General features: G+C 36.7%; 1 protein-coding gene across 2 annotated transcripts in view; it reads right to left on the minus strand.

The window, feature by feature from the left end:
- The window catches only part of LOC128016208 (PTB domain-containing engulfment adapter protein 1-like), a 43,887-nt gene extending 16,504 nt beyond the window's left edge, over positions 1–27,383 (minus strand). For both annotated transcript variants that reach the window (XM_052600695.1, XM_052600694.1), the window contains exons 1-2: positions 27,282–27,383; positions 2,695–2,778 (exon numbers count right to left, since the gene is read on the minus strand). In XM_052600695.1, coding sequence (XP_052456655.1) covers positions 2,695–2,778; positions 27,282–27,336 — 139 coding nt within the window. In that variant the 5' untranslated portion in view covers positions 27,337–27,383. The remainder of the gene's footprint in view (positions 1–2,694; positions 2,779–27,281) is intronic.
- Between the last annotated feature and the right edge of the window lie 486 nt (positions 27,384–27,869).

The following is a 27,869-nucleotide window of genomic DNA, read 5'->3' on the forward strand; positions in this document are numbered from 1 at the left end:
CAACAAAATAACTATATATATATATATATATATATATATATATATATAAATATAAATGTTGTAACACTTTATTAATTAATTCATTTCTTTGTTGATTTGTTCATTCCTTTCTACAAGGAATCGGACAACACTGGTCACTCCGTATGTTTTTTGATTTACTAAAAAGTTCTCACTCAAAAATAACAGATCAAACGAATCATTTGTTTGGTGACCAGACTACACTGGTCATGCTGTATATTGCTGCTTAGTAGTAGCTCCACGTAACAGGTAAGAACCATTAATAGATCCAAAGCTCATGAAAATCATTAAATTCCAGCTTTTAAAAAAGGAAACAAAAAAAAAGGTTCTTAGATCCTCAAAATGATGTGCCAACATAAACCAAAAGATATTACTGAAAAACCCTCCTCAACAAGCTGCAAGGGGCTTTAGGAGTCTGTTCAGTAAGAGTAATTGTAATGTTTGTCTTAGCAAACACCACTAAATTAAATGAAGGCTAATGCAATGTTATTTATATATCAAGCAGATTATGAGAATCTCAATAATTTAATGATAACCTTACATACATTCATATGGAATCACAACACTGTACAGCAAAAAAAGAAATAAAAAACTACAGTTCAGTGCTTTGGAGAAAACTGATTAGTCATGTAACCTCCAGATTAATAACAGCAATCTACTAGGCCATTGCATTATTTTTAAATACTAAAGAAAGTGAGTGAAACCACAACAGTGCAATTAACAGGTTCATGTAGCTCATTGGTCTTTGATCTCAAAAATAACAAACGTTGCAAAGGAGACAGCTTTACCCTTTTTTAGCTTTACCCTTTGCATCTCCCTGTACCTTGCTGAATTATGAAAAGGTTACTGCACCGCAGGACATCTCTGTCCAGAGCTCAGGTCTAAAGGTCATTTTGTAATGCTCCCACCAATTAGCTGTCAATTTAAACACAAATAATCATAAAGGGTAAGCATAGAAATCAACTGGTTAACTGCAGGAGCACAGATGAGATCACTTAATGCACATTAAATGTTAAAATACAACCTGCTGCCAAAGTTATTACCCTGTCACGCTTATTTATCTTAAGAACATTAGTTTATACTTGACCTTTTGCAAAATGTTTTGCAAAAACTCTGCTTTTCCCCCTAAATAAAGGTCATCCTTATAGTGTTCCACAAAGCTGGTTTCTACTGGTCAGCCAGGTCTGATTTGAGAGTCTTATTCAGGGGGTTTTGTTCAGTTAGGGAGATTTAAACCAGTTTAAATCAACTAAGAGATTTCTACAATGACTTAAAAAAATCATGTGACCTTTTTGTCGTTACAATATATATATATATAAAAAATTACATACATTTACATATGAAGCTTACATACAAAACATTTTAAATATTTAAAGTATAATTTTTTTTTTTTAGAAAGAAGCCACAGAATTCCTTACACAGTTCTTATTCAGAAACTCCTGATTCAGTTCAATTCCGACTTGATTTATATTAATTAATGTCAGAATATATCATGTTATAATGTCACCAATCTTTCAATCACATCATCACCTAAGAATGCAATGAAACACTTTTGAAACGGTTTTTAGAATATATATATATACACACATACATACATACATACATACATATATATATATATATATATATATATATATATATATATATATATATATATATATATATATATATATACATACATACATACATACATACATACATATATATATATATATATATATATATATATATATATACATGTATTAATGCAGAAGCATGAATCAACTACAGTATTACTATTTATGACTAAAATCTTTAATATTCCTTTTGAACCTTTTGTGATTAACACTGTGCATTCAGCAGAACTGTTTATACACAGTAAAGAGTCCCTTGATGACTATAAAGGTCAATGAATGTGAGGGCTCATATAATTTCTAGTTCATTAAGCAGCATTATCATCTTCTGTGTGCAAAAGTGTCTGTTTGGACTTAATAATAATAATTCCAGGCAAAGAGTAAATCCCAATTGAGAGCTATGAAATATTCAAAGCAACCTACTACTGCTGTGTCTGTGGCTGGAGATAAACTCGCCAAATAAGGGCTGTGACCACACCAGCAAGTCCAGAGACTCTGTCATCGCCATTAATAAAACATTAGCCTAGAAGGCACACTTTCTGTGCAAAGTAGGCTTACCTGTGTCACCTATCAATCCAGGACTGTCCACAGTGTTCAAATTGGGCAGAATGCGTGTGTAGGGGAGGTTTGGAATTGGAAATGAAATGCAGAAATTAGTGTCAGAAATGAAGCTTTGAAAACCTGATGTGTGGGGGGTTACTTGAGTGTGCAACCCATTTCAACAAGCTTTAATTCAGGCCTGGAAGTCATTACTTCCCCAAAGAAAATGTGTTAAAACTAAATAGTCAGAGGTTCTTCTAGGTGAAGTAGTTGTTTTACATAGAGCTCAAACCTCAAGGAACTGCATCCGTTATGGTGCAGCTAAAGAATGTAATTAGCTATCAAATGCAAAACATTTAGCTAACATGTTCTTCAAATACATTGGTTTCAGGTAAATTTAATGTTACAGTGCATTCTGTAGTACAAGCAGTTGGCATAAATGAACATTTATGTCCATCAGTCAGGCAGGCTTGTTGGCATATTGGCAGCTGACAATGCAGGAACATCAACTCTATTCCCTTACCCTTTCTCCTGTTAAATGCCCTGTTCATTCTGGAGAGTTTGACAAGCGCTTGTAAGCTGAGGACGGACTCCAATGAGAAGCCACCTGAAGAAAAAACACAGAAAAATAGATTGATTGTGAAAAAGCAGTACTAATCTAATGAAATGTTCTTGACAAATGGTTTTTGATTTAGTCACTATCAAAAGCAAAAATACATATAATCTTTATTTACAATAAATACTACAATTTAAGGGTAGTACTTTAAATTATGGAAAACGATTAACTAGTTGCTTTCTAGGATGCATATTACTAGCTTGTTTAGTAGTACTTATTAAGCACGTTAATGCCATATTTGACCATATTTTAGGTCCCTTATCCCTACAACTACTTTAATTACTATCAATAAGAAGCAAATTAAGGGTTTATTGAGGGAAAACACTTAACCGTTAAAAGTGAATATGTGTTCCCTAAGCTAAACTGTTACCCAATTTAAATCTGCACAGACAATGGAAACTCAGAGGGGCACATGGACAGAGTTTGAGCACTATTATTTTTGTAAATTTTACTTTGACTGCATAGAACATACCTGGATAACATGTCAAGCTTTTGTTTAGAATAAATTATAAATCATAATTGAACATTAATATATTCTATGCCAGCAACGCTACAAACCTGTTTGCAAAGTTTGTATTCTTTGAATTCGCCAAAGAGGTCCATCTCTGAAGTTTACTGTAGATCTATTATTAGTCGTCATGCAAATTCACAGGTCAGAGTTCAACAATTTTTTTTTTTTTTACACAGAACAATGCAACACTTATCCACACGAGTTTGCAGTTTATGTCTCCTGTGTTTGCATGCATAATGAAAGTTAATAAAGGGAACAGTTTACTCTGATCATGGCTTAACACTGTGAGTAAGTACACACAAATACAGGCAAACGATTACCAATTTAAAAGTTACTGAAATTACAAACCTGCCTTTTTCTTTGGAGCTCTGAGCAAGACACTTAACTGCAGGAAGAGACAACTAGCTACAACTAGCCAATTAGTGTAGTATAGTATATACTTATTGCAGTATAGTGGATGTCAATCATGTGCAAAGCTGACTAAAAATATTTTATACCTGCTCATACAGGTGATGTTAATTCTTAGTTTTGCTGTGAAGTGTTTGGTTGATGTTGAGTCGATGAGTAAGATGACACAGAAGTACGCAAGATCAAAGCCTCAAAGAAACGTTGGAGGCTAAGGATGTCAAAAACACCAAAAACAAACTCACTATCAAAAAAGAAAATTCCTTCGGGATGATTTGTTTACAACAAACACACCTCAATGACCCAACGCAACTGACGTACTGTATAATCTCTGCGTATAATCTGTTTATAAAAACGGGTGACGTCACGGACACTACGTCCATATTTTTATACAGTCTATGCCAATAACGTCTAAATAAGTTACTGAAATGCTTAGTTTTATAAACAAAGCTCATTACATATAATGCGATGCAATACAAAGATGACTGTCACTGAAAGATCTCTCAAAATCTTGATGCATCATATTTTGATACTGACATTTTTACATGATTTAAAATAATGTATGTATAATTAAATACATTTAAGTTACCTAAATCTACAGTGTTCATCTTATTAACTATTACTAACAATATAAAAGTAATTCTTATGTTTTACAAATTAAAAATCAGTAAAGATTTCACAGCAAAAAGACACATGTTTTTACACAGTTATACCAAAAGGAATTGTACTTGCTAAAAAAGTATAAACCATCAATCAGATGACAGAAGGCTTTTTCTCCAATATTTTGATCATGTTGACAATTAGAAGGCTTTATAGAATTAAGGTTTGACACAGCAAAGACAGCAATGCAATCATCAGACTCAATGTCATCTGTACTGAAAGCTTTCAACATTTGAGTTGATTTATGTAATATGATGCAAAGCTTCCAGAGCATTCTGATGGTGCTGTGCCGTGTTTGGCTCGATTGCTCAATGACAGGAGCAGGAGTCAAATGGCTTCTATGAAGCCCTGAACAACAGGGAAACGCATCACTTCCTTTTATCAGAGTCAAAGCTTTGCTCTCTCTCTGAACTGCAGCGCACAAGACCCTTAGCTCAAAATACTTCATCTTGTGCCAGCACTTCAGCCTGTCAATCAAAAATCGTCCACAAAGAAGGGAATGGAAGAATGAAAAAATATCAGAAATAGAATGTGTGGAAGAGAGAGGGCCAATGTGACAGCTTGCGTTCAGGCTAAGCGTGAGTTTTCCGGCTTGAAGTGGTGCTTAATCTATCAGTTCTTCCATTTAGGGTAAAAGTGAAAAAATTATGTGATCTTTGAAATAATGAGAAGGAAGAGCAACATTTTAATAATATGCATGATACATGCAAGCCACTCATGCATTTAAGGAAGGATTGGTTTAATGAGACACAAGGTTGACTGACCATGCCGGCCTATGTCTTAAAGTGACACATACAATCTCATAACTTTGACACGAGGCAGAGAGGACGTGAAGCATGATAACCTTTCCAAGTTCAGAGGTTCAAAGGTAACACATTAAAAAAAGAGGAACTCCAGAACTAGTTGCTGCACATTTTACATGGCCTTAATTATTTTAGATGCTTTCACACTTATCCAGTTATCCTTTCACATATTCCAAAGGATTCGAACTGTGACATCAGACCATAAACCTGATAGTACTTCTGTGAAAGCCCCTGTATTTATTTGAAGTCAATAGAGAAAACACTTCAGAAGTCATTTTATATTTTACATACCTTTAATATAAGTATTTAAGATATATCTCTCTATCCAGTTCTGTTCCTGGAGGGTTTAGCTCCAGCACTAATTTAAGACACCTGAACCAGCTAACCAAGGTCTTCAGGCAGAGCCCCTTTAAAAGCAAGCCTGCAAGCTTAGCAAAAAGAGTGGTGAGAAGACGAGGATGAGAGTTTAAACTGAAATATGACATTTTTGATTATATCAAATCTGGGCACACTTGATTTTTGATTTTATCAAATCCGGGCACACTTGATAAAATCATTGTTGAGATGTGAAACTCCAGCAGAAAATCTTCAAGAGAAAATACTGAGAAGCAGGAAATATTACTGTAAGCAATCACAAACTTTACTATTTATATCTTATGGAATCACTAGATCATGGAATGTACTAGCTACATCAAATGTATTTTATAAAAATTTACGGACATCTAGAAAAAATCATTTTCTTTAAAATAATGGTTCTTTAACCAAACATGTCATACAATGATCGATCTGCACAGCACAAACAGACAAAATCTGGATATTTTAGGCAATATAAAAATCCTGGCAAAACTGCTGTTTCTCTGGAAAATTTAGATATTTTATTTAAAATTAATAGGACAAAATAAAACAAAATTAAACATGAATTGGTGATTCATTCACAATAAGAAAACAAATATGCATTTTGTCAAATAAATATAGTGAATTTTGCTTTCACACATAATTTAAAAGTTAGGATTAATGTTTGAAAAGCCATGAGTTTACACGCACACAATGGAACTTACCGTTAAAGATTTTTCAATCCATTCACCCCAGTATTTTTAGCAAGTGTACCAGACTTACAAAAGAGAATTCAGCAAAGGAGAATTGACTTTCTTTACAAGACCTTACCACTCAATTTAAGCTTTTTAAAATGAACTTTTAAACGTTATACAAATGTCTCTGCCAAGCTTTTTGACAAATTGGAAATGTGTTTTCAATGAACGAAAAGGCTTTAAGATGATTTTATATTTTTAAATAAAATATGAAATCTGACAAATGTAACAAATAATGGGTTTAATTATAGTCCTTATGCAGAGACATACAGCATAGTGGACTGAAACTGAAAAATACTCTTGACAAAGTCATTTAAAGTTGAGGTGTAAAACGAGAGATGGGTAACGGGGAGCACAAGAAGCAATCTCATTCCAATCATCTTCCATTTCAGGGTACACATCAAATCACATTTAGCTGGAGATTTTAAATGGGGCTGGAAATAAGTGTAGTGATTTCCAAGGACCAAAGTGAAATGGTATGCAGACATAAATGCACATGCCACTAACTGACAGGGATCATATCTTGACCAAGAGAGCCTGATATCTTGAATCTTCATGGAGTTTTAATGGGGTGCACTTGTTCAATCTTTTCATACATTACATGCTGATTATTCGTAATCTCTGCAGGGATGGTACGCTTGCAAATGGATGATGGCCTGTATCTCTAAATATGGCTAAATCACTATTAACTCTGCCTGTGTGTGATGAATAGACACAGTACAGTTCTGTCTATTATTTTGCTGGCTCTTCTTTGTCCCAATGATATATAGGCATTTTTCCACCCATATACATTTAGTTTGACTGATTGATCACACACATTCTGATCTTTTCCATCATTCTGACTGGGCCTCCATTGTTATGCTGAGTTTTTAGCATGAGTTAAATCTAAAATGTAACAATCTATCATTTATCACTTCAGGTTTAGTCCTTCCAAGACAGAGGACAAGCAATTGTTTCTGCATCGGCTCAAAAATGCATGACCTGCAGCTCTATTAAGCAAAAAATGATCAATAAATAAGTCCTGCATATATTCTTACAGTGACTGATCCACTGCAAGCTTCTAGAGAACCAGCACTACGAAAAGAGTAGAGAGGGGGCGTCCAGAGCACCTTGAGGAAGGTCCGATCATCACTCAGAATGTTCACATAGCAGATAGACATGCAAAATCAATCCATGCTGAATCCATATTTTGGATGCTTCTGGAGTCTGTACCAAGTTTTCCTAAGAAGCTTAACCAAGACCGTGTCTCCAAACAGACAGTGCCAGTTAATGAGTTTTCCCATCTACGTTTTCTTGGTAAACAGCAGCATTGCTGTTCAACCAGCATTTACATTTATAGAAAACACCCTAGACCAGGATGGAAAGTGTCTATAGACACTGCAGCTAGGTTACTGTATTAATATACGTTTAAACAGCTTTATCTAAACAAGATGTCCTAAATTACCTTTTTAATAGAAAAAAACAAACACAACCCATGAGTTGTATGCCTAGTAAAGAAAAAGAAGCCAACATTTAGTTTCTGCTACCAAACTACTAATAAATTAGAAAAAGGAGTTTTACATTGCAGATATGAAGACCAAGAGGGACGTACTGCTTCATGAAGCATATAATCTCATTATCAGGACTGTTAAGAAAGCCAATTAGGGTGTAAGTCAGCAGACAGGATAATTCAGAGTTTTTATGCAGCAAGATGTCCTGCTGTATTGGCAGAAACACAGAAAAGGTAATCTCAATATTGTCTCAAACAAATGCAAACTCTTTGTTCAGACAAAAGCTTTTCAGAGTGCAATCCATCCTTGTAGTTTGCAAGGTTGAAATTTGCCTTTGTATATGAAGGCTTTGTTATATGAAGGAGAGGACATGATTGGTAAGGTAGTCCACCTGTAGTCCTAATGACACCTGTAGTCCTAATGAACTGGGCTGTGTTTCCCAAAAGCATCATAAGCCTAAGTTGATTGTAGCTCCACTGGTTTCAATGGGTCTACGACGCACTTTAGCTTCGTATGCTTTTGGGAAATGAAGGCCTGATCAGTGGGACAGTAGATCTACAATGTATCATTTCTAGGGTCTAAGTCAGGTGTCTCAAACTGCCGGCCCGCGGGCCATTTAAGGCCCTTCTTCCCCCTCCACCCGGCCCGCCACTGATGTAAAAAATAAAACAAAACATGTAAAAAATAAAACATAATCCGGCCCGCTAAATTAATTTTATTATTAATATTATTATTATTATTTTCTAGTTGTCTCAAAAAAAAAAAAAAAACCGCACATGCAGACAGATTTAAAAACCGCTGGATTCGGGGCATTCGTACGTAGTTGTATGTTGTTTGGCTGCGAAGTGCGAATGATAAGATGTCTCTTTCCAAACCGAAAAGGAAAGTGGATGAAGAACACAGACAGTTTCAAGAAAGATGGAAGTTGCAGTATTTTTTTGTGGAGTTTAATGGAAACGCTACCTGTATGCTATGCAAAGAAAAAGTCGCTGTTCTAAAGGAATATAATCTCAAACGTCATTACTCGACTAAACATGGAGAACAGTATGATAAGTACCAGGAAGACGAGAGAAAAAGACGAGCCACGCTGTTGCAGAGAGAGCTAACGTCCCAGCAAAACATTTTCCATAAAGCCAAAAAAGATGCTGATGCTGCAGTTGTGGCAAGTTATGTGGTGAGTGAGTTGATCGCTAAAGCGGGAAAGCCATTCACAGAAGGTCAGTTTATAAAGGATTGCATGCAGAAAGTCGCTGATATTCTTTGTCCAGAAAAGAAAAACTTATTCAACAATCTATCTTTGTCGGCGAACACAGTGGCAGAGCGGATCAGCGAGTTATCGAGTGACATATATGATCAGTTACGCAGCAAATCTAAAGATTTCACAGCATATTCTGTGGCGCTTGACAAAAGTACAGACATAACCGACAGTGCTCAGTTAGCAATTTTCATCAGGGGTATTAATGACCAATTTGAAGTGACAGAAGAGTTGTTGAGTTTGTGTCCAATGCACGGCCGTACCACAGCCAAAGATATATTTCAGCAGCTGTGTGACGCCATTGAGCGCGCTGGTTTGCCGTGGAACAGGCTGGTCGGCATTACCACTGATGGTGCCCCGTCTATGACAGGGAAAAAAAATGGACTGGTAGCACTAGTACAGAGAAAGTTAGAAGAGGAAAATGCAGATGCAGCAGTTGTTCTGCACTGCATTATACACCAACAGGCACTGTGCAGCAAATGCTTGAAATATGAACATGTCATGTCTGTTGTCCTGAAATGTATAAATTACATCAGGTCTAGGAGTTTACAGCATCACCAGTTTCTGGCCTTTTTAGAAGAAACTGAGTCAACATATGGTGATGTACTTTATTTTACTGAGGTCCGCTGGCTCAGCAGGGGGAATGTCCTGAAGAGATTCTTTGAGTTAAGATCAGAGGTGAAGAGATTCATGGAAGATGGCAGAATGGATGTTCCTGAATTTGATGATCCTAAATGGGTCATGGACCTTGCATTCTTAGTTGACATAACACAGGAGCTGAACATCCTTAACCTGAAGCTCCAGGGCCCAGCTCAGCTCATCACAGCAGCGTATGACAGTGTGAAAGCCTTCTCCACAAAACTAAGATTGTGGAAAACTCAGCTTTCTGCAAAAAACCTTAGTCATTTCCCAACATGCAGATCTCTTGCGGAGGAGGGCACAGCATTTAGTGGTGATGAATATGCCTCTGCTATTGAAAACCTACTGCAGGAATTTGATCAACGTTTTGCTGACTTCAAGGCACATTGTGTCACTTTCCAGCTGTTTGCAGACCCCTTCTCAGCTGATGTGGAGAGTGTTCCAAATCTTTTGCAAATGGAACTAATTGACTTGCAGTGCAACAGTGAGCTAAAAACTAAATTCAGAGAGGCACAGGGACAAGCAGACAAGACTGGACAGTTTTTAAGAGAATTACCTCCATGCTTCCCAGAGCTGTCCAAAGTGTTCAGTCGGGTAATGTGCCTTTTTGGAAGCACATATCTGTGTGAGAAACTTTTCTCAACTATGAACTTCAATAAATGCAAGTACAGGTCCAGGCTTAGTGATGCCCATCTTGAAGCTGTACTCAGAGTTTCAACTGTGACCTCCATCAGGGCAAATGTGGCTCAGTTGTGTGAGCAGAAGCGCTGCCAGGTGTCTGGCAAGAAATAGAATGGTGTACAAATGTATTCAGGGTTTGTTCAGTGCAATGTTGTTATTTGATCGCTAGGTTTTTTTTTAATTTAAGTCAAAATAAAGAAAGGGAAAAATATTTGCACTACCTGTTCAAGACTAATATATATGCGGTTATAACAATAATAGAGACAATGCTGTTGTTAAGTTTGACAAAAATATTTTAGCAATGTAATTTGAAGTAAATAAAAAAATAATGTTTAAAAAATTTCCACTTTCTTGTTGTGCTTGAATGTTAAAATGGCCCTCCTATGAGGTGTCAATCACAACAATGGCCCCCAGCCAATTTGAGTTTGAGACCCCTGGTCTAAGTCAAGCGGCAACTTCCTACTCTCTCTCGTGAAGTCTATGAGGAAGTGACTTAAACTGTAATACATCAACTGGCCTCTAGAGTATCGGCTGGCTGCAAAAGCGAGTCAATCCCATAGACTCCCCATGTTAAAATGCCAAAATGTACAGCAGAAAAAATATATTTTTATAACTCATCTGTTTAAATTAAGCCTTAAAGTTCTGCATAATTAAGGGCGTGACAGGTAGTTGAGTGACAGGTGGATTGCCGCTGCTGTCATCGCCATCGAGCTAGGTGGGCGTGGTTTCAGCAACCAGCTCCCATTTTCGATTATCCGGGAGTGACGCATGGTGACGCGCTGGCGATGACCGGCTCTGCCTTCTTTAGGCTTCAAAAACGCTCTTCAGAATTCTATGGGTGACTACGTACATGTTTTTATACAGTCTATGGTCCAAGTGTATAATCAGGTCTCATGGGCAGTGCCTACACTAGTCAAGACAAAGCAACCTGGAATAATGAAGTAGGTTAATAAATCTTAGCTCGTGACTTGGAGCATGCGTTAAATCCTTTTTTTATATATAATTTTCCTCTAATCTTCATGGCTGTTTCTGCATGATAAGGACTTTCCCTGGTGAAATGCTGCAACTTCTCCAGTCACTTAAAATATGTCCATATTTTACTGTCAGGCATTGATTTCTGAGGGGCTGTTTCCTCTTCTATGTGCAGCGGTAGAGCAGCTCAAGGACAGACTAAAGCAATTTCAGTCATTTGGCTTGTTTTTTTGCCAAATAAATTTGAATGAGCAAGAAGTAGGAGGAGAAACCAAAAGCAAAGTTGGCTGAGATAAACATGCCAGGTTCTCTTCCTGAGTCACATTTACAGCAAGTAAATAAGAGGTGTATCGGACTTCACACTGACTAGTGTAGACATTCTACAATTGTTCTTTGTAATACATTATCAATAATGTAAAGGATGCTTAAAAAGAAATGACTTGCACAGGAATACAGATGCAAAGACACAGGGCTGATACAAGTATACCTTAATGAGTCTGCAGCTCTATTTGGGCAGTAAAAGTTACATTGGGATGTGAATTTGCACAGCTAGTTTGTCATTTTATTGCATATCAGACATTTGAACAGCATTGCATTGTGTGGTAATTTGTTCATCATCTCTGAGTTTACATTGAGGATTTTGGCCTAAGGCTGCTGTCAAATCATTTGACACTGAAATGAATGCAAAAGTGCAAAGTTTTGTTCCCTAGGTTAATATTATTGTTACTCTATTGTACAGGGGCACCAAACCTGTGATCATTTACATACTGATAACCATAGAAATGTTTTGGGGTATTAATGAAAGGAGATGTATTACCATCCAGCATTTCCCATTGTAAACCACTATAAAAATTCTTCCAGAATATGATTAACATTTACAAGAAGATTTACAATCATATTTGGTTGCAGTGTGTATTTGTCATTGCCAGCATAATAAAACCTCCATCATCCCCAACGAGTTTCTTCACAAAAGAGCCATGCAAATATATTTTTCCCACAGTTCCAGTGAGAAACAACTACATTTTGAATAGTGCTAATACCAGTGTAATATCGCCTCTTTCCCAAGATAGGGAATAAATAACAGCACGTTCAACCAACAGAAGTCTTCTGAAAATCAATTTTATATGCACATATAAGCTCATTTCAGCACTGTTGATATTCTGAACCATTTCTCTTGCCACAAGATACAGATATTTTATGATAAATAAACTAGATTGAGGTGCATATATTAAATACATTAAAAAATACAAAAAAATGGAAGAGATGAAAGAGCTGCATTTCTAGAGCAGAACACTAAACAGAGCAATGTCCTGTAATATAAAACAGTAAAAATCTACGTTAATCACACATTGTTTGCCAATAAATTAACTCAAGGAAGATTAATATAATTTCATTAATATGCACCAAATAGGTAAAGTATATTCCCTTATTTTCCACTGGCTGACATAAAGAGATAGTTCACCAAAAGTATTAAAATTCTGTCATCATTTAACAAACAATAACCGAAACAAATGCCTCTGCGCATGCTGCCATCCACTTGTAAATGGTGATAATTTATTATTTAGAATCTTGAATAATGAAGTGCTCCGAAAATAAGGCCAGACAGATAAAAGGTGGCCTGAAAAGGCCATGCTAATACCTGGGAAATCACAGCTATGTAAATAAACTTCAGTTTTCTTGTTGATACTGAGCAAACCCACAGTTTAAATTCAAATAAGACTGATTGCCTCTCACATCACTCTAGCTTGTCAAATTACTATTTAATTGTAATGTTAAATAGTATAACAACTTAAGAGAACTTTTTTTTTTTTTTTTACTAGAGAACCCACCAGTGTTGTATGTTTGAAAAAATTTGCCGGAAAAGCAAAAAATGTTGCAGCATATCAAAGAGTTTTTACTTAAGAATTTGTTTTAGCTTATACGTCTTAAAAAGTTATATGTCTTAAAAAGCAATACTTTCAAAGGTACTTTTCTCATTTCATGATACTTTAATCTATCAATGGCTTACTATGGTGCCGCCTCAAGTAATAATTATGCAGTATTTTAAGAAAATGCTATAAGCAATGATTAGTAACAGTCACAGTATAACTGCCAAACACATCTGACTAAGAATTAATTATTTTCTCCTTTCATCTTTTTGCCACTTTATCAGAAGTTGGAAAGAACAACTGCTGTCATTCTATTGGAAATAGACAGCTAGAAATTAAGCAGATGACCCTGCCTATTAAAATGTAACTTTTTTTTAACTTTTTTAATCCACAAATATATTATTCACAACTTTTTGGGCATAGTAAAGACAATTCTTTTTATATTAATTATATTAAACACTTCGTATACTGTATTTTATATATTTATGAACAGTCAAATTCTGTTAAATATTTAATTTTATTTCAAATAAAATTCCAAGTAGGTGATAGGTAGGTTCTTAAATGAATTGGTGAATCCTTTTTTATTGTAAATGAATCATCTGAATCAAGCGATTCAGAAAAATGAATTCACAATGCTTCATATGGCAACAAAAGTGTCCAAGTGTGTTTGTACATGCAAATATGCAACATGCAGAAATGAAATGTGCTGTAAGGGTTTAAAATGAGCTGTGCCAACTTTGTGATTTTCTGGAGGGGTTGGGTTTTGGCGTGGAGTGGAAGCTAATAGGTTTAAAATGATATCCATCCATCTTAGTTTGTGCAGCACACCTATTCATGTCAACCAACGGCCGTGTGGATACCGGTTCATAAATGATCTTAATGCATCATGTATCTTTTTAATCATGTTTTCGTGAACAATGCTGGTCTGATTTTGCACTTAATGAGGGTTGCTGTATAATTCATATAATTCAAAGCAGACATCATTACTTATTACAGATATTCTGCCCAACCAATGCATTTTTGTCCACATAAAAGGTGCATTGCTGGGTAAGAAACAAAGGCAGGCTGTGAAGTCAATGCCAAATAGAGACCAGACCATTTGCCAGCCACATAAAGGGCTGTCTAATGCACAAGCACACACACACAAACATTTTCGGGTGCAGATAAAGCAGGAGAAAGGACATAATGACAATGAACCAAGCCAGCTCAAGTGCTTCACAGCTCACATCAAAAGCAACAGTTTTTATTTAGATGCTGGCATAAAGCCTCTGCTTTAGTGCAGCCTAATGCAGATATACCCAGGGCAAACATTTGTTTGTGGGGTAAGTATGTCACCAGTAAATTAGAATGTCTTCCAGAATCCAGACCAGATCCTCTTTGGCCCCAATTCAGAGAAGACCCAGAGGGAAGAAAAGAAAGCTGTACAGTCAACAAAAAACCAAACACAACAGCCAAGCTTCTGTGTGATAAAAGCGCATGTACCTAACAAACGGAGTGCTGCATAGACTTGATTATCAATACGGACAATAAAACTCAATGATTAAACTAACTGAGGCGTCTTGGTAGGCAATGGTGAATGGTCCAGCTAAACAGAGGGTAGAGATATATTTATGGCTCTTTCTCTCTAGAGCAGGTCTGGAACAGGAGAGATAAGACCCCTCTTCCCTGCACAGGTAATACAAAACACCTGTAAACTCACCCTGTGGGCTGTTCAATGGATTGGGGTCGGGAAAAAAAACTAAACTGAGGGTTACAATATATCATTATTGACTAAACACACCAGTGGTTACATAAACAAAGGCAGCAAGCACTGGAATGTACAGTGTCGACTAGAATGTGCTTCTCTATGTGCAAATATACCTGGATTATTATTTAGTCTGCGTCTAGAGTTTAGACTAACTCTGCTTCATTGTTTTGGCATAGTGGTTAAACATGTGAACTGGCAACTTAAGACTCAAAAGGGTGATCCCAGAATGCAAAAAAAAAAAAAAAAATGTTGGTAAGCAGTTTTGTTTACCATTGACTTCCATTGTATGGACAAAACTGACACAGAAAGATTTCTCAAAATATCCTCTTATAAGTTCTGCAGAAGAAACTAAATCACGTTTGGAATAATATGAGTAAATGATGAAGACTGCCAGTTGTATTTTTAAATGTCTTTAGATTACTACAGTATGTGTCATAATAGCAAATACCATAGATGCATAGCTAGTTGCAATGGTAATGAATGAGGGGCTATGTATCAGTTATTTTATATGTATATCATTCTTGATTGTGGATGTTAAAAAGATGGTTTGCCTTCCAATATTCCAAGAAATAAAAAATCCAGACAGAATAATGTGACTCAGAGCTGAAAAGTGCACATTATGCAAATCATTTCACCTGCCATCTTAAGGAAACCATTACATTTTCATAATAGTGTATAATAGTCATAATAGTCACAACTGGCACTTTATCTCCACATTTTTCCCATAATATCACACTGACTGTGCACTCTGTCTTCTTTTCCCTGCTTTTTCATTTCACATTAACTGTTCACCTCATAGCATTCTGTCTCTGTCTGCTTCTTTCTCTCAAAGCATAAGATAACGCTCTGTCTGAATATTGATTACTCATATAATGGAAACACAAACTACTCCAGAGAAATATGAATGGAACATGGGAAATCCCAAAAGACGTGCAACTTGCTGCACTGTTCAGGATTTACATCTCAATCTCACACACTGACAGGCAAACTCCCGCATCTGAAAATTAGAAATGTATGAAAAAATAGCTATACAATTAAGTAATAAATTCTAAACAATGCATTATTAATGATTTCAAAAACGAAGTTGAACACATTGCAGATCATTACTCTTATTTGAACTGCCTTAAATTTGAACAGAACGTCAACAGTCAGAATATAGTGGTAGGTTCACGTGGACTGAATCCTGGCTTGTACATCACTGGACCATGCTGCAAAAGCCTTCTATCAGACAGAGGAGTAAAGGTCCGAGTTGACCTTAAAGGGACCTTACCAAAAGCCCACAGTCTATTAATGAACTAATCTTGATACATGTCACACAAAAAAAGCACTTCCAAAATCATTAGATCTAATCTGATTGACTGGCAAATATGCAATGGGACTGGACTGGGACTGCTTTGGCATTATTTTTCCACATGGCCTATTATAATAGTGTCATCAATTTCAGATGTACCAGCCCCTAAACAGCATGTACAAACTAAATACATTTTTGATGACTTCCATGCTGGTCAGGTGGGCTCTTTTTGGGTTGAATGTGAAGAGCGGCAATCATCATCTCCTATTCATTTAAAGAGGTTTGGTTTATAAATCCTCAATTTTAAGCTACATTTGGCCAAAAGCATTGTTGAAAACAACCTAGCAATTTGAGTAAACTGTTCATACAAACATTTTGTTTTAGCCAGACAATACACACACATTCATTCAGCAAAGCTCTCAATCAAAAATGGTGCTCCATCTCACCAGAAGTGATAAACTTGAAATGTCAAATTCGATTTGCTTTACAGCAAATTATAATTCCTCCGTTCTTAGTTTATCATTTGTGACATCTGGGAGCAATTTTTTATAACTTGCTAAAATCGAGACTTTTAGGGTATGAGCCATTTTGTGCCATTTTTGTGTCTTTCTCTTTAAATGCAAAAGAGCTGGTCTTCCGGGGAAAAGGGCGGAGCTTCAAGAGCTCAAGCTCTGGCAATACCAGTGCTAGCCTTTGCAAATAAACACTCCACTATTAGTACAAGCCTGTTATCTTTACAGAAAACACACTTGGTTTAAAAGTTAGTCATCTGACTGACAAATATGCACTTTATCTCAGGCTGAACCGCTCGCATATGAAATGGACGTTCTAGTTGTTAACTTTGAAGCAGATAGATGGGAATACACATTGTGAACTACCTTGACAATTTGCTGGTTTTAGCCAGATCAGAAGGGGAATCTTATTACTCACAGGTTGCTGCTGCTTGGCCACCTAGAGTGCCTTGGGTTGAAAATCAATCTAGCCAAGAGCTCTTTGTCTTCAAGACAGCTAGTAGTCTTACTGGGGACAATTATAGTGGTCCAAATGTGGACATGGATTACATTTGAATGCTCCCTGACTATTCAGTGGCTAGTCATTCATATTAGGTCCCCTAAGGGCTTTCCAGAGTATGCTCGGCTTCATGTCGGCCACCTCCTCTGTGAGTCCTCTGGTCCTGCTGAACATGCGGCCTTTCCAGTATTGGCTCAAAGCCCGCATTTCATTTCAGGGTAACCCACCACTGCATCAGAACCATGGCCCCTTGGAAAGCTTCACAACTGTATGACCTCTTACTAAGCCACTCCTGAGGCGTCTTACCTGGGCTAAGGAGAAGAAGAACTGGACTACTGCCCAGTGGTCCAAAGTCCTCTTTTCAGATGATTGCAAGCTTTGTATTTCATTTAGAAACCAAGGTCCTAGAGTCTGGAGGAAGGTTGGACAAGCTCATAGCTTAAAGTTGTTGTCTCAAGTTCAGATGATTTGTAGTGCAATGTCATCTGCTGGTGTTGGTCCATTTTGAAAACCAAAGTCACTGCACCTGTTTACCAAGAAATTCTGGAGCACTTCATGCTTCCTTCTCCTGACCAGCTTTTTGAAAATGCTGATTTAATTTTCCAGCAGGATTTGGCACCTGCCCACACTGTCAAAAGCACCAAAAGTTGGTTAAATGACCATGGTGTTGGTGTGCTTGACTGACCAGAGAGAATCTATGGAGTATTGTCAAGAGGAAAATGAGAAACAAGAGACCAAAAAATGAATGAAGGCCACTGTCAAAGAAACCTGGGCTTCCATAACACCTCAGCAGTGCAACAAACTGATCTCCTCCATGCCTCGCCGAATTGAGGCAGTATCAGACTTCATTATCAGAGTAAATAGCAGTTTCCCTATAGCGTGTCAATGCAACGCTCTTTCCCTTATCTCAGGGAACCGGGGTTACCTTAGTAACCGGAGCATTATTCTTCCTGTTTTCTCCTTGAGAGGAAATGAGTGCATTCTAAAGGAGGTTATGGGCGTCTCCAAAAGGAAAATAGACTTTGCTGGTGAAGTGTACAATGTTATTTTGACAGCACCCAGAGAGACACTCCCAGGAAGTCTCAGGGTGGACACGGGTCTCCCTCAGTGTCTTCATGCATACATTCTCAAGCAACAATACCATATGACTTTCATCTCACCCAGTTTGTGTTCCTCCAAAGCACCTCTAATAAAAAAAAAAACTCATCATGTTAGCTCTTTGTCAGACTGTGGCTCTTTTAACAATTTAATACCACTTCTAAACCAATCTGGATTTAGTTTGACAGTTAATTCTTTTAGTTCCTTTGATGGACTATTTTTAGAAACTCTAAGGCTTTGTTCAGACAATATAATTGTTTTTTTGTTTTTTTTCTTTGATGCAAATCCATTTAGTTTTTGGTAATGCAAACATTAATAAAATAAATTAAAAAATGAACAACAAAATCATTACATCACGGTACACAATATTGTCAAGGCTGTGTCCAAATTAGGACCATTAATTATTTTGGTAACTAAATAACTTGTTAATCATTTTCATAATTAGCCTAATTAAATAATCAGGTAATACTTATTAAAAATATTAAAGAATGAAAAATACTTTGTTAAAAACCATGTGACAATGATATTTAGATATTATAAAAATAACACATCTTATGGTGAAAAAATACATAATGTAAAAGTTTATGACCTGAAATGTGCAACGTCTGAACTATTCGTGACAGCTCTAGTCCAAATACACAAATTTTATTTTTATTTCTCTTTCCACACTGACAGCTCTCAGTTGTTTTTTGAAAAAAAATATCTTGCCGTTGTTAAAAACAACTCATACGCCAGATATTGACTGAACAAATGGATCAGATTTCACTCGCAAAATGATAGTGCAGACAGTGAATACATAAACATCAGATTTGAAAAACAAAAAGGATTTGTGTATTTCAAAAATATACTTTTGTTTTCATTGTTCCTAATGCTTTTAGAAGCTACTAACTCATCACCATCAAAAAGTCAATTTTATTCCCAGTGCCTACAGTTGCTATATACGGATATCCTCTTAATCTATACTTATGCTATAGTAACAAAGCTTCAAAGAGGGAGAGAGATTTTTGCCATTTTACTGAGGAGAAAATTTGTCCTTTAAAGAGATATTTCACCCAAAAATGAAATTAAGATATTTTTAAAATTCGAGAGACTTCTGACCCTCCATAGACAACAACACAGCTACCACATTTAAGGCCCAGAAACATAGTAAGGACATTGTTAAAATAGTCAATGTGACATCAGTGGTTCAATCGTAATTTTATGAAGCATGTGATCTTGCTAAGACAGAAGCCGGCATTTGCTGCGGCTTGTTTTAAGCAGAGGAATGTGTCATCATTGTACTCTAGTGAATGGTTGTGGAGACTGACACGAAAGAGAAGAACTGTTGAATAAAGTTGTTATTTTTGTTTCCTTTGCTGTCTATGCAGAGTCATAAAGCTCTCGGATTTCTTCAAATAAATATTAAATTGTGTTTCCAGTTTGAACAAAGCACTTACAGGATGGGTAAACTATCCCTTTAATACACAGATAAAATAAATGTTTTCTTTTCAACTGTGTAATATATAATGGTTATTCAGATAACATTAGGCCAATACACCAATTTCAGGAAAATGCAGTTTATATTTTGTTTTGACCATGAGCACCAGGTTTAATAACTTACTTTCACATAGTCTGTGATAGAATTACAGTGCTATAACGACAACCCTTCAATAGAACTGGGGACATTTCTGGAATGCACTCACAATATTGTAAATCTATCACTCAAAAAAAAAAAAAAAAAAAGTAAATTGATGGTGGGGCATAACACATTTTCGTGAAGAATAAATGCATGAAATTATCCAGTTCAGCTGTTCACTCCAGTGTGCTTGGTCATAGGACCGGGCACAGTAAACAGAAAACTAAAGATGGAAAATGACTGATGCGGGTCCTTTAGACCACTTGAGGCACAATGGGACGTAATGTAATTGGTCTCTTTTCCCTCATTCAGATGTGTGAATCAAATCCAAATGACTTTTTCATACAAGTAATTAAACTAATCCTCACAGCATCTCTGTGTCTTCAGCTAAACGATCACAACAAGGCAATTAATCAGCATGTACATAAAACCACAGTGGTGCTCTCCCAAATCAATTCTCAAATGATGAGTGAATATACAATGATTCATATTATTCTCATAACAGACTCTGCCTGTTTCTGAAAATAAAGAATATATGAATGCATGAGTAAAACAATAAATGGATTAGTTCATTACACATTAAAATAATTTACTACTTTTCATATCATGGAAAATCATATTGTTTTTAATGAGAATCACTTGCCATCAATACAGTATACAGTAATCAATGAAAGGGCATGAGATGATTTTATCTTGCATGATTTTTAATATCGGAGTGAATTGATACCATATGCGGTAAGCATAAGCATGTTTACCATCAAACGTAAATTTTTTGTATTCATTTTTGCCTTTATTTGGAGTTTGCAACAAAATGCTGTTTTATAAGTAAAGTCACAGAGCATTTTGCGATATGAAGGATTATGTTAATGACACTATTTTATTGTATAGTATTCATTGTAAATCATTAAATATTTCTGGGTTTTCTTTTGTTTTGGCTAAATTAGATTCTGAATGACACGCAACTTTATAAATTGGTAGCTACAAACATTGGTAGCCAAATTGGCTTGTTGAGTGAAAAAGTTAATTTGATGATCAGCCATGTGACAAGACATTCCTCAGACAAAGCTATTGTTCAGTTTGAGAAGGCTCAAGGCTGATTTATACTTCTGCATCAGATCTATGCCGTAGACTTTACGCCGTAGGCTTTGTGTCAGTTTTCATTTATACTTCTGCGTTGTTGTCCGCGTCCACGTGCAGTACACATGCAAACCGCTAGTCTGCAGGAGGGATTCTAGCAAACCAATAAGAGCGCTTGCAGTCCATGTAGAATTGATGCGCTGTTACATTTTTGGAGAGGTGCACCTCAGGCAACGGCATAAGGGAGTAGGCTACGGCATAGGTCTGACGCGGAAGTATATATCAGCCTTCAGAATACAATGCACAAGTCATACAGTCTACTTTGAAGACAGCTATGTGCTTTTTGGCATATAGGAGTTAGACTAGCCACAGTCCTCCATTCAACAATTAAAAAGAGTAATTGGTACAATGTTCAATACTTCTCCTTTAGTGTGCCATTGAAGAAAGGTAGTCATACAAATTTGGAACAACATCGGGGTGAGTAAATCAACATGGAAGATGCTGTTGATAAAAATTAAAAGTGACGTCAAAAAGGGTACAAAGATACTGTCTGCAAGGTACACACTTTTGCATAGTCTAGTCTAGTTACAAAGTTTCAGGATGATTTTATGAGTATAGTAAAGTATAGTAAGTGAAAACAAATCAGAATAATTTGAGACAGATCTTTCTTTTAAAGATTAAATGTCTAATTTTTTCTTTGTAAAAACACTTTGTCCCAGTTCTTTGAAAAATTACAAAGCAACTAAGGCACTGTTTGTATGAGAATCCTGACTAGGCCAACATAGCAACATTGGCTAGTTTGGGGCGGGACTATTTGTTTGTCCAGCCAATGAGAGATGAAGAACTGTTCTGGAAACCTGTTTTGCAATTTAATTTGGACAGTTTTTTTTTTTTTTTTTTTTTGCCCAGCACCCTGCTACACACTTATAATTACATTCATACTGACAGTCCCACACGGTCTGTTGTATTTTTGTAATGACTGTGAGGGTAAATGAGTCACATTGCACTATCCTAATGAATCAATACTAACACTCCTGATAACAAAATGGCATTAAGCAGACAAATAAAAATGAAGAATCGGTCATAACTTGTTTACTCATTTATTTTTAGATCGATACAGCACTACGCTGAGGGCAGATTTGTAAAGGATCTTAGGATTTGGATGCTAAATTATCAGGCATGGGCCTGTTCCTCATACAAAGCCTTAAAAAAAGTAGCTTGACTCAAAATTCACATTGTTAGTTTAAACTGAAATTTATTGGTTTCTACGCTTCAGTGAATTTAAATGGACAACCCATTGGACTCATGCAGCACCTGCTCCAGTCAATTGCAATTTAAAGCTAAAAAAGCCTCTAATCTAATTTGGAAGAGACAGCACGTAGAGATGCAGTCAGATGTTGATTCACTGGCAGGAAATGAAACATCAGACGCCGTTGAGTGATTATCTCTGTCTGGATGTTTTGAATGAGAGGGGTATGGACCCTCTCAGCATTCAGTCTTTATGTTGTACATGTTTGTGTCTATTGTGTGTTTTTCAAACACAAAAGTGTTGTTGGCCATTACAGCTAAGAGACAGACTTTCTGAGTTACTAATCAATGTCTGCAGAATAAGAGCAGAGTTTAAAATGTGTATGTTAATGCGTATGCTTCTGCAGATCATTATGTCAGAAACATCTGTTTAGATTGAATTTTGAAATATTTTCATACTTTCAATTTGCATGCGAGTTGCAAAATGTGTGGTGATAAAAGCTGTACTTCCCAGGGAAATAACACTCAACTTTTACTAAATTAGTATTCCTTGGTAGGAGGTTTCTATCAAGCAACTAAAGACACATTTGCTCAGAGTAAAACGTGCTGGCAAACACAATAAATAACACTTCCCTGTGCACTAAAGACCTAATGTGAAAGTAAAACAAACCAAATCTAGGATAGCATTAGAGGATCATCTCTCTACACAAAAACATTGAATCGTATTTGCTATTCAAATTATTTCTCATTATGTGTACTTTATCAAAACTGAATGAGTGTGTGCCTGCAGGGTTAAATGCTGTCTAATCACTTTTGGTCTAGTTACTATCACAAAATGTTTTGTTGAAGATCTCCCATATAAATCACTGATTAAAGCTGAACTGTAATTTCTGAGTCAGTAGCATTGTCAAGGGATCCTCAAATCTGGCCCATGAGATCCACTTTCCTGCAGAGTTTAGCTCTAACCCTAATCAAACACATCCAATCAATGTCTTCAAGATCATTATAAAATCACAGGTAGGTTAGTTTGATCAAGGTTGGTGCTAAACTCTGCAGTGCATTGGCCCTCCAGTACAAGATTTGAGGAACCCTGTTGTATTTTATAAAGCGGTATTTAAATAAAGGTGACTTGTCTTGACTTGACTAGAGACATCTTAATCACATTTTCCTGTTCCTCATTTAATGACTGCATACTCATAAAATCAATCTTACTGAAGAGGCTGAAGAGGCTCCTAGAATATGCAAAAAGTGTTAGCTTTGCTTTCTTTTTGGCCTGTAACATCAGGAAGTAATCAGCAGCCGGTGTTCATATCAATTCTCCTAAGACAAAGGCAATAAAGTTACCACTGGGAAAACATTCTGTGAATGCTATCACGCCTGTCTTCCAATTTATAACCCCTCTAAAGTAGAGGCTGACATTTTTTCGGGAATCCCACGGGTCACGGGATTCCCGTGGGATTCCTGCAGGATGGGAGTCATCTTTGCTATTAATCACGGGATTTGGACGGTACAGGATAAATGGTTAATGGGAGCAGACGGGAGCGGGAATCAACCAATAGCAAAGACGACAACAAAAAGAAAAAAGTAAATGCACCATTTTGTAGTTTCCTTTTAATACGCCTACAATGTAACACAATTAAAAAATAACTACAAGACCCAGCCGTCCCAGAAGCCATCAGTGCTTTTTGTTACGGCTTCCCGCCGGAATTCAAAGAGCAGTGATGGAGAGAGCTAACAGCCGCGGAGAAGTCGATGTTGCAAAAAATGATTTACAGCGCAAAGTCAGAAGTAATGACATGTCTATTATGTTCAAAGAACTGGTCGGAAAGTCTGAAATATTAATTAAGTTTATGAAAGTAGAATGTGACGGTGATAGCACGATGTACACTGCTTGTAAGACATGCTTAGTCTTAGTCAAGTACGCAAGTGATTCAGGGACGAGCGGTCTGAAGAGGCACACCTGCAAGGCAAATTCGGGAAAGAATCAGCCAAGCATTGCTTCGTTCATCAAGCGAAAATTGCCGTCAGGTGTCAAGTCTCGTCAGACCGACAAAATTGCTCGCATGTGCAGCGAACTCAGACCCTTTTCTGTGGTAGAGGGGAAAGGCTTTACCAATGTAGCACAGGAGCTGCTCGACATTGGAGCCAAATATGGAAGTAACGTGCAGGTGGAAGACATACTGCCATGTGCACGCACAGTTTCCCGTCACGTAGAAGGGGAGTATGAGAAAATAAAACTGCCGGTCAAGGAGGAGCTCCGTCAGTTATGTCACTCTGCACTATTTTTATACATAAATTGTACCTCTCACGCAGTAGTCTGTGATCTATAGATTCTAAACCCTAAACACCAGATTTTCCTTACAATTTTTAAACGCCATAATATCTCCATATTCTAAACTGGTAATCTTTTTTACATGTAAGATATTTTGTGGCCCATTAAAAATATTATTCTTCCTTTCGTGCAGACTAGGGACCATGCTGTAACCACAGACCTTTTGAAAATCGTTAACATGTAATTTAAAAAAACTATAAATGTAAACTATAAATGTATTGTTTACTCAACAATAAATGAGTAAAATGCAGCTTTATGTGCTGTTTGGGTTTATTAAACTATTGTAGACATGGTGTGAACTATGTACTGTTTTTCTTTTATTTGCTGTCTTCCATTTTCTGGAGAAAATCTAGAAACAGGCGTCAGCAGCTGGTCTAAAACAGGATGGAGAGCAGATTAAATCAAATTCTATGTATTAACTAAACACTAATTGAAGAAAAAAATATATGGGAGCGGTACAGGAGTGGGAGTCAGTTTAAACAGGAGTGGGATGGGAGTGGGAGTCAATTTACCAGGAGCGGGATGGGATGGGATTATTTTTTTAACTTTGGTCTGGGAGTGGGACGGGACAAGATTTCTTTCTATGGGAGTAGGACGGGACAGGAGTGAAAATCCACTCCCGTGTCATCCTCTACTCTAAAGTCCAATTCCCATGGCAAAACCCAAATCCACATGACCCAGGCAAGAACAGAACCCAAGACCGGCACTGGAATCAGACCACTCTTAAGACTGTTAAATCATCAAATGAAGCAAGTCTAATCCATTTTTGACAGCAATGATCATGAGTACATTGTAAGTCCTGCTGAACATGGCAAAGTTCCAAAAAAGGATTTCACATATTTATCTCCAAATACCCAGCGTGGATCTTGTTGTCATTACATTACAGCATTTTTTTTTTTTTTGTAGAAACAGACATTGCATCATGTGATTCTGACAGGGCTCATGCTTTTTACTAACTTCACTTCGAATAAAATAATCTCATGCTCAAGAAATGTGAGACTTTGGTGTGTTCTGAAGACTATGCAATTTGTGACATTTTAATAACAGTTTGATTGAATGACACCTGCAGATCAGTGTTATTTAGAAATGATTTTCTCTTGTCCTGTTAATCATTCCCTTAAAATGCATTCAGAGCCTTGTGTAAATGTCTTGCCTAGGTAAATGACACATGGCTCTTCAAGAATTAGGACAGAAATATATTCATCCTCACGAACTATCTTAGCAAATTAAATAAAAAATACGTATTCAGCCTTATGGTGTTTGAAACCCATATGGTTTTCTATTTTCAGTGACAGTGACCTGTAGATATCAAACTCAAAAAGAGTTGTTGCATTCCATCTGTTCCTAAGCCATGTCTTTTATTAATAGATTTCTGAATATTTTTAGTGAAAGTTATTTCACTAAAAGTCCTCCCTGGAATTGCATTACCTTGTAAGTTTAAAATTTTATGTTGTAAATACTCTCATTATTCCCAAGATGGAGCATTGATGGCACCTAAAATAAGTTTAAATAATGCATAATCCATTAAATAAAATACATATGTGCTTGAAATGCCACTTCAGTAGTGACAGCATGTCTCTCTGGATCAATGTGAAAGCTGTCTTAAAATGTGATTGTTAATATCAAATGTTTAATGTCATTAATTTGTCTCTTAACTGATCATGATGCCTGAGGTTTAAAAATATGGAGGTGTGAATGAGATCTGGAGATTTAACAGCCATAGATTTCTGGTAATTAAGATTTTCCATCTGTTCTGCATACAAAGGTACTGTATTGTATGGCTTCAGAAGTCTAGTAACACTGGACATGAACTATATGAACTGATTTTATTGTGCTTTATGGAGACTGGGAGGCACTGGAATGATTTTATTATATGGAAAGAAGTAGCTCGCTTTGGGCATTTTTCAAAACATCTCCTTTTGAGTTCCACAGGGGAAAAAAAAGTCATATAGGGTTTTTAAGTTTGTAGACTTTAATTTTGCATTAACAATTCTTTTAATGTTAGCATAGCTGTTTTAATCATGAAAATTCATTTAGAATAAAATCATACGAGGAGCATGAAGGTTCATTTATTTAGCAAGTTCACATTTGATTGAAATCATGCTCAGAAGCAAATGGATTTAGAGTCTGGCAGCCTCAGTTATTAAAGCACAACAACAGCAGCTTGCCTCAGAATGTCATTATTCTGTTCTCTCGTTTTCCTCTGTCAAGGGCAGCAAACGGAAAGGGACACGGAGTCAGCAATACGAACATTATTCTGTCCGTGTGACTGCTGGGGTCCGTGGCTGAGCTCTGGGTCAATGCATTTGGCTTATGCACGGCAGAACAGTGCGGAAACCACGGAACAGTTCATCCGTATGAACTGAACAACAGAACTAACTTTACAACACGAGATCTAATATACACGCGCGTGCACGAGTTTCACTAATACACCTGCCATTCTTAATGAAAATTTAGAACAAAAAACATCAGAAACGCCAATTTAATTGTGAAGGTTTCTCTTTGTTATCGATAACACAAGCAAACAGCAGTATTACAGAATAAATGTAACGCGTAAAACAGGACATGCAACAGATTCCCACTCAAGCAAACTCATTTTTATGCATCTGTTGTCATTAAAACATTCCTATAATAACTGGTCACAACATAAACCAAGTATTTACCGCGATAATAATATATTTAAAGGAGAGAAAGTTATCTTACAAGGACTGTTGATTTTGTAGTTATTTCCAGAAAACCGGAGCCCGTCCAGTCGCATCTGCAGCGAACGGCTGGAAAAGCGCGCGCGTGTGTGCCTTCCCCTCCGCGCGCACTCCAGCCGCTTAAAAAGTTTAATGACGTCAACTGGGCATTTAAAACGCCGCTTTTTTCATAGGAATGCACGACGTGCTGTCTGCCTTAAAGGGACCTCGCACCATAAAGACCCATCAAAGAGAGACTATATAAAATCAACTGTAGATTGAAGTTGTTCGTTCAAAAATGACATTCTGTCATTATTTGTTCACCTCTTGTAGTTTCTTTCTTCTATGAAACAAAAGGAGAGCTCAGGGGCCATTCAATTGGTCTCCTTGAGTGCCTTAAAAACACACCACTCATAATGTGAGCAGTAAGAAGTATTTTCCACCTTGTTTTTAAACTTAAGAGCAAGCACAGTCATTTTTAGCTTGAATGTGCAAGGCTTCTTGTGGCAGTGACTTTAGCAGTACAAAAATAATCCATTATGCTGCCTGATTTCCCCATTGTGCAATAAAAAAATGTGTACAGTACCATTTATATTTGATACCACACATC

The sequence above is a fragment of the Carassius gibelio genome, chromosome A6, assembly GCF_023724105.1.
Source record: "Carassius gibelio isolate Cgi1373 ecotype wild population from Czech Republic chromosome A6, carGib1.2-hapl.c, whole genome shotgun sequence".
In the NCBI taxonomy this organism is placed as follows: Eukaryota; Metazoa; Chordata; class Actinopteri; order Cypriniformes; family Cyprinidae; genus Carassius; species Carassius gibelio.